The 8,047-nt window shown below is 62.8% G+C and overlaps 1 protein-coding gene across 1 annotated transcript in view; it reads right to left on the reverse strand.

Moving 5' to 3' along the window:
* Positions 1-2,249: 2,249 nt before the first annotated feature.
* UBAC1 (UBA domain containing 1) overlaps positions 2,250-8,047 on the reverse strand; it is a gene marked incomplete at its 5' end in the record, with an annotated part of 13,790 nt that continues 7,992 nt past the window's right edge. The window contains 3 exons of the mRNA XM_029920501.1: positions 2,250-2,747; positions 4,541-4,679; positions 5,345-5,431. Coding sequence (XP_029776361.1) covers positions 2,632-2,747; positions 4,541-4,679; positions 5,345-5,431 — 342 coding nt within the window. The remainder of the gene's footprint in view (positions 2,748-4,540; positions 4,680-5,344; positions 5,432-8,047) is intronic.

Consider the following 8,047-nt stretch of genomic DNA (forward strand, 5'->3'; position numbering starts at 1 on the left):
CCCCGGGACGCGGTGATGGAGGCTGGCCCAGGAGAGCCCACGCTCCGCAGTGTCAGCAAGGCCTGGCCCACTCAGGGAGCCGGGATTTAGGTCCCACAGCGACGACTCACAGGCGCAGGGACCTGCGGCTTCCCTCCTCCTCCTCCTCCTCCGACAGCCACGCGGGACACGTGCCTTTTATTCAGATTCCTGCCTTTATTTTTCATATTCCTGTTGTGGCATCTCACGGGCTTTTCTTTTTCTTTTTTTTTTAATGCTTATTTTTGAGACACAGAAGCCTAAGCAGCTCTAGGCTCCGAGCGTCAGCAGAGAACCCCATGCGGGGCTCAGACTCATGAACTGTGAGATCGTGACCTGAGCTGAAGTCTGATACTCAACTGACAGAGCCCCCCAGGAGCCCCTGGACTTCTCAAACCAGGTGTGGAGTTCGGTTATATTTTCTCAAAATTCCACTGCAGGCGGTGAAGCAGGTATAAGGGGATGTCTGGCATCGGGGGCAGGAGTCCGGCTGCCGGCCAGCAGGCCCGCCCGCCCCAGCAGCATGGCCGCCCAGGGCCAGGCTGGGGGACAGAACAGTTCGGCCACCTCCCCCTCGACAGAGACTTGTGGCACCAGCTGTGCACCGAGGCCTCTCTCCGGCCTTTCCCACCCGCCAGGCCACGCCTGAGACCCAGTGAGACTCCCAGGAAGACGGACCACGGCACAGGGAGCACCGGGGACGCAGTACAGATGGGCACCCGGGATGCTCCATGCGCGGGCACTGGGGAGACACAGCATGTGCGGGCACCGGGCACGCGGCACAGGCGGGCACTGGGGACACTCCACGTTCGGGCACTGGGGAGACATGGCACAGGCAGGCACCAGAGACATGGCACACGCAGACACTGGGGGGGCAGCACGCACGGGCACCCAGGACGCAGCATTCGCGGGCACTGGGGAGACATGGCACAGACGTCCTTCTGCAGGTGGGCAGGCCCTCATCCGTCACAGGTCTCCAACCTCATGGGAGCCAGAGCCCAGACAGGCCCCGGGCCCCAGTGGAGGGGGGGGGCACCGCACGCCGGCCACCACCCGAACCCACCCCCACCAAGCAACACACCGGGCGTCTGGAGGAGGCCGGCCACGTGCGGCCCGGCTGCAGGATTTCCTCCTCCACCACTCGCGGTCCGGCTGCTCTGGCCGTCAGAGAGCGGGCTCGGAGCCAGGACGATGCGCTTTCCCTCGGAGCAATGTCCTTCAGCGACACACGGGAAAGAGGCTGCACAGGGTGGCCTGAGGCCTGGCCCACGAGGCGGTCCGCTGCCACCACGCAACAGGGCGGCCCCGGGTCGTCACCGACCGTGGGTTCCAACCAGGGACTGAGCTTCCGCAAGGAGACGGCGCAGCGCACAGCCCCTCCGCGAGCGTCCGGGGCACAGAGGCCGGGCCCCACCGCCCAGGGTTTGCGGCGTGACGCAGAGCAAGGAAGCCCCCAGGCCTAGGAACCCGCCCGCAGGTGCAGCCCTGGCGCTTCAGGACCAGCCGGGACTGTACTGTTTTAATGCTTATTTATTTTGAGAGAGAGAGCGAGAGAGAGAGCGAGAGAGCGCGCGAGCGAGCACCAGCAGGCGAATCCCACGCAGGCTCTGTGCTATCAGCGTGGGGACCCACGTGGGGCTCGGACTCACGAACTTCGAGATCACGGCCTCAGCTAAAGTCCGACGCTCAACTGACAGCCTCAGGCACCCTCAGCCGGACTGCCTCAGGCTGAGATGGGAGATTCGCTACCTTTAAAAATTTTTTACTATTCCGTCCCCAAGCTCTAAGCCTGAATCTAAAGAATGAGAAAAACCCAGATCTACAAAAGTAAAAAGAAATGTCTCCTTGCAGCCCGTGCGCCCGCAGAGCGGGGCGGGGGGCTGCCTCAGGAGACACGTCCAGAAAAACACCTTAGAACTGCGTTAAGCAGGAAGTAATGAGCAGCGCTGGAGAAAAAAATTAAAAAAGAAAAGCAAAGCTATAACGCATTTTCTCATTTTGCAGCATGAGTAACGTTTAGAAAGGAAAGGCAGTCCGGCTGGTGTCCAGGATCGGCCCTCAGGGCCCAGCGACCACACGCAACGCCCGCTCCCTCCCTCCCCTCGGAATCTCGTGTCTGCCCCCGGGATGCGCCCCCAGCAGCCCTCCACTGGGGGTGGGGGGGTGGGGGCGCATGCTGACTGTGTCGGGGCCCCCAAGCCCCTCTCGGCACTAAAATCATACCATGACAATAGGAAAAAGGGAATTTATTTATTAAAGAAAACTCATCAGCCATTTCCTCTACTTAAGTTAGTACTGACTTAACACTTTGGATTGAAACATGCCTTCTCGCCAGTCACAGCAGCGCCTGCAGGGCGGGGGGCGGGGGGGACCCCGGAGCAGCCTCGCCTGTAAACCCGGTCGGAGGCGGGAGGTGCGGCCGGCCTGCACGCCGTCTCACACACGGTTAAGCAGATATGAAAGCGGGAGAGGGGCCCCCAGGGCCGGAGCTCGGACGCCCCGGGTCGGCGAGCCCCCCCGCCCCCCCGCCCGAAGCACCGGCACCGCGGGGTCTCCACGCTCCTCCAAGACCGGCCGGGGCGGCGCCGGAGCAGCGCAGAGGGGCGGCAGCGCCTACGTGCGGTTCAGGGTCTGGAAGGTTCTGGAGATCTGCAGCATGACCGGGCCCGTCTCCGGGTCATTCATCCACTGGGTGCTGTTCAGAGGGTTGTCCAGCATGTCCTCAAAGGCTGCGGGGAGAGCAGAGCGAGGCCGGCTCAGAGGCCGCTCCCCGCGCTCAGCCAGGGTGGCCCGAGCGGCCCCAGGCCACGCGGAGCCGCCTCCTCATCGACCTGCCAGCAGCGCCTGCTCTGCCCCACCAGGGGACCCGCGTCTGCGCCCCGGGCGGGCAGGTGGCGTGCCCGGGTGCCTGCTGGCCATGGGCAATCTTAAAATAGGCTGAGCTTGTGACTCAGCAATTCCCCGTCTAGTCCTATTCTGGCACTCAATCGGATGTGGGACAGACAGACAGACGTTGTTGCAAACTTAACATCCTCTGACTGGGAAAGTCAGAACGTTCGGCGTTAAGGAAATGACTTTAAGGAACCTGACACAAGGCCGCCTGGCGGCTCGTCGGTTACGCGTCCGACTCTGGCTCAGGTCATGATCTCACGGTTTGTGGGTTTGAGCCCCGTGTCAGGCTCTGTGCTGACGGCCTGGAGCCCGACTGGAGTCTGTGTCTCCCTCTCTCTGCCCCTCCCCCGCACGTGTGCACACACTCTCTCTAAATTAACACATTTTAACAATTTTTAAAAGAACGACAAAGAAACCTGACAAGTTAAAAATGTGAGTGAGGGAGCCCGGGGGCCCAGCAGGTGGAGCCTGGACTCTCCACCCAGGGCTGTGGGTTCGAGCCCCACGTTGGGTGCAGAGAGGACTTAGAGATAAAGTCGCACAGAAAGTGTCCCCCACAGGCGGCTGTCCCCCGCAAACCCTGGCCGCCCCCACCCAGTCCGCACACGCGCACGGCCTCAGGGAGCGCGGAGCGCGCAGCCCTGTCTGCTCGGGGGCGTCAGGGTCCCATGGGACCGCGGCTTAGCAAGACAGTCTGACCTCGTCGCTTGCTTTGTGACCGGACAGCCCCTCAGCCCTTACAACCACTGGGGCCCCCGATCGGCACCCTCGGGAGGCGGGAGGCCAGCGGGGCGTCCAGGAGAACAGGAGGGAGTGTGCGCGCAGGGTCGGTGAGGGCCGGCCACTCCGTGACCGTGACTGCGCTGGGCGCCCCAGAAAGGGGCAGGCCAGCGTCGGAAAGAAACACCTGTCCAGGATGGACACACGTGCGGGGGAACGGTGCAGACTCACGGCGGAGGCCGGAGCAGCTGGCAGACGAAGTGACGGGGTCTCGGGGGACAGACAGAGACACGCCGCCCCCGAGGGGCCCAAGCGATGAGGAAGGTGCCTGGAATGTTCCACACTGCTGGTGGTTTTTTAAGTTTATTTATTTCAGAGAAAGGAAGAGAACAAGCGAGGGAAGAGCAGAGAGCGGGAGGAGCCCAAGCAGATTTCGCACTGTCAGCACAGAGCCCGACACGGGGCTCGAACCCACACACTGCGTGGAAATCAAGAGTTGAACACGACACCGGCCGAGCTGCCCGCGGCTCCCCAGGCCCTTTAGTGCCGTCCTCCAAGCTGAAGGGTAGGAGCACGCTTCTCAGTTTTACTCTTCTTCAACTCCTACAAATCACACACGCTTCTGGACACCGGGCTTTGTTCCATGATCAAACCAAGGCCGCAGAGCCCCCGGCAGCCGGGGGGAGCAGAGGCCAGCGCCCGCCGCACCCCGGCCTGGCCCACGGGGCTGCCTGCGCCCCTGGACCCGGAGCTCCTGCCCAGAGCTCGTCAAGTCGTCCGCACAGGAGGCTGCCCCACTGCGGTCGGAGCCCGGCCGCCAGGCCCCGCGGAGAGGGTGACGGGGACCTCGCCGTCACTCGGTGATGTCCGTGCAGTGCGGCGGGGCCCGCCCCCGGGGAAGCCCACGTACCTAGTAACGTTTTAGGGTTGGTCAGGCCCAGCTGCACCACCGGATTATCCAGGATGGCTTGGAAGAGGGGGCTGTTGGGGTCGATGCCCTGGTCCAGCTCCTCGGGGGAGGGCTTCCGGTCGCCCAGCAGCCACTCGCACTGCAGGCGCAAAGGCCACACAGACGTTAGTCGCTCCTGAACCCCCACCAGCACCGGCCGCCCCCAGCGGGGGCCCGGGCCCTGGGGCTCCGGAGTCGGCAGGTCCCGCCGCCGGGGTTCAGAGGACTGAATGGGCCGGTGACTTTTCACTTCTCGGCACGCTGCGCAGGGCGCGGGGAGGAGGGCGGCGCCCCCAGCCCGGGACCGGCTCAGGCTCAGCTCAGCCCGCTGACCCTCCCACGCGCGCCCCCAGAACGCACGCGGCCTGCCAAGGACGGAGCCCAGGGCCACCGGGGCTCAGTCAGTTAAGTGTCCGACCCTTGCTTTCTGCTCAGGTCACCATCGCAGCTTCACGGGTTCGTGCCCCACGTCGGGCTCTGTGCTCACAGCACGAAGCCTGCCCGGAACTGTCTCTTCCTCTCTCTCTGCCCCTCCCCTGCTCTCGTTCTCTCTCAAAATTAACACGTAAACTTAAAAAAATTAAAAAAAAAAAAAAAGAAAACAAGGCCCAGGACGTTCTCAGCATCTAAAGCGTGTAAAACTGTGACGCCACCTACCCCTCTCACCCTCAGAAAGCAGGACAAGGGACCACCTGAGCCAGCCGTGCGCCCAGGCGCCCGATGCACACACGCGGGCGGGGGGCGGGGCGCGGGGGGGGGACTCACGGCCGCGTTCTGCTGGTTGTTGTTCACTCTGAGAGCGTCCATCACCTCCTTCTCGTCGAATCCCATCTCCATCAGGGACATGACGGCCTGAAGGAGAAGGCACGGGGCGCTCAGCGACGCGCTGGCCGCAGGAGCCAGGCCGAGCCGTGTGGCCCCGGAGCCGCGCCCGAAAGCTAATCCCCAACACGCCACAGGTGGCCACACCGGCGTCAGCCCGTCCAGGTCTGTCCCCGTGTGTGGACAGAAAGGTCTCCAGCTCCACCGCGCGCACTGCAGGGGCCCCGGCACCCGACGGGAGGCCGTAGGGAGAGACCGAGAGGTAAGCAGACCCGACAGGTGCGGAAAGAACGCCCCACTCGCTTGCGGGAAATAGAAAGGAGGTTTCTGCAGATTCTACCCTTAAGATGTGACACTAAAATTAACTTCAGGGGCGCCTGGGGGGCTGAGTCGGTTGAGCATCAGGCTTCAGCTCAGGTCATGAAATTACGGTTCGTGGGTTTGAGCACCGTGTCGGGCTCTGTGCTGACAGCTCAGAGCCTGGAGCCTGGAGCCTGTTTCCAATTCTGTGTCTCCCTCTCTCTCTGACTCTCCCCTGCTCGCCCTCTCTCTCTGTCTCTCAAAAATAAATAAAAAACATTTAAAAAAATAAGTAAATTAAAATCAATTAAATTAACTTCAAACATCTCACATTTAATACAATTCTTTTTAATTTTTTAAATGTTTTTTAAAAATTTATTTTTGAGACAGAGAGAGCACGAGCAGGGGAGGGTCAGAGAGAGACGGAGACACAGAATCTGAAGCAGGCTCCAGGCTCTGAGCTGTCAGCACAGAGCCCAACGTGGGACTCGAACCCACAAACTGTGAGATCACGACCTGAGCCGAAGTCAGACGCTCAACCGACTGAGCCCCCAGGTGCCCCACATTTAATACAATTTAAACTGTAAATACAGACATTTACTTATTCTCCGAGGGAACAATGACCCAATGTTCAATATTCTGGGAACGGAGAGACGTGTGATTTCAGGACATATTCCGTCCTTCACCTCACCCTTGACTTTACTGTACAATCTTTAAGAGGGTCGATTTTGGGGGGAAAAAAAGGTAAAGATTTCATCGAGTTAATTAATTCTCTAGAGGTCAAATCACACTCTTCAGGGTCGGGTCCCTGTCTCCCCGTCTGACTCATCTGCGTCGGCCTCCTCACTTCCGCCGCACGCCGGGGCCCAGCCTGGACCGGATGGCCAGGGGTCTCAGAGAGCACCCGGCTGGCGGGGGGGTCCGGAGATGCTCACCCGGAGCCGGACGGGGTGCAGTGAGTTCGCGAGGCAGCACCGCGCTGTCACCCCCTTCCTTCCCTTCCCGAGCCAGCTCCTGACCCGGGGGGTCCACCCATGCATCCCAGGAGAAGAACCCACCACGCGGTGGTCTGCCCCCAGTCACATAAAATCGCCAGGAACTTCCCACAAATTCAAGAAGCAGGTGGCCTTCCCGTCCCCTCGTGCACCCCCAGCTTGGCCGGGGAAGCCACGCCCTAGCCCTCCCGCATGGTGACTCCAGGGACGCGCCCCGGCGCTCACGGAACCCGAGGCCCGGGCTCTGCCCGCTGCTCTCAGCACCCCCAGAGCGGGCAGTGGCATGGGGGGCAGGGAAGCAGCAACAAAGTCTGCTTTGGTCCCAAGTCTCAGCCCTGCTCCCCGATCCAGACTTCCTGGAAGCCACACTAACACCCTCCTCCTTCCGGACTATTCTCTCACACGGAGCAGGGTGAGACGGTGTGCAAGGGCGATGTCCTGCCCAGCCTCGGCAGCCTTCTGTGACAACTGTCACCGGACACCTACCACGAAGAGGGGCCGGGAAGGCCTGACACGGCACGCGTCTGGGGAGGAGGGCACATCGGGACTGCTGAGTGACCCGATGTCACAAGGTCGAGAGGGCAGCGAAGTCCCCCGGCTGCGCAGCAGGGCGCCTGGCGAGGACACGAGACCACCGTCAGGGAAAGCCGGGGCCGGCGGCGCAGAGCACCCCCCAGGGGCACGGCCGCCCGCCCACGGCGCCCAGCCCAGCCCCCGGACCGGGCTCTAGGAGCCCCAGCGACAGGCGGCACAAACACGTCCAAGTGCACAGCCGAGCTCCCGAGAAAGCGGCCTGGGAGGGGTGGGAGCATCAGCAGGGCCTGCGGTCGGGGCCTACGTGCCCGCACAGACAGGACATGGGCCTCGGGTCCACGCGAGGTGACAGCTGGAGGGTAAACCCAGGGCCCTGGGAAGGCTCTGCACCCCCAGAGGGACGAGGAGGCAGAAAAGCACCAGCCCCTGTGCAGAAGAGTCAACCCCCCAGCAGGGCTGACAGCCGTGGGGTCATGAACCAGGCCCCAGCGGGAGCTGCCCCTCAGCCCAAGGACACAAGCGTCGAATCCGCCTGGCGGGCACCCCACGGGCCCCCCGCACCGACAACACGGGACCCCACGGGCAGCCTGCACCAACAACACGGCACCCATGGGCCCCCCGCACCGACAACATGGCACCCAGGGCACCCGCACTGACAACACGGCACCCAGGGCCCCCGCACCGACAACACGGCACCCCACGGGCACCCGCACCGACAACACGGCACCCAGGGCCCCCGCACCGACAACACAGCACCCCACGGGCCCTGCACTGACGACACGGCACCCACAGGCCCCCATAGTGATAACACGGCACC

The sequence above is a fragment of the Suricata suricatta genome, chromosome 13 (assembly GCF_006229205.1).
Source record: "Suricata suricatta isolate VVHF042 chromosome 13, meerkat_22Aug2017_6uvM2_HiC, whole genome shotgun sequence".
NCBI classification, from domain to species: domain Eukaryota; kingdom Metazoa; phylum Chordata; class Mammalia; order Carnivora; family Herpestidae; genus Suricata; species Suricata suricatta.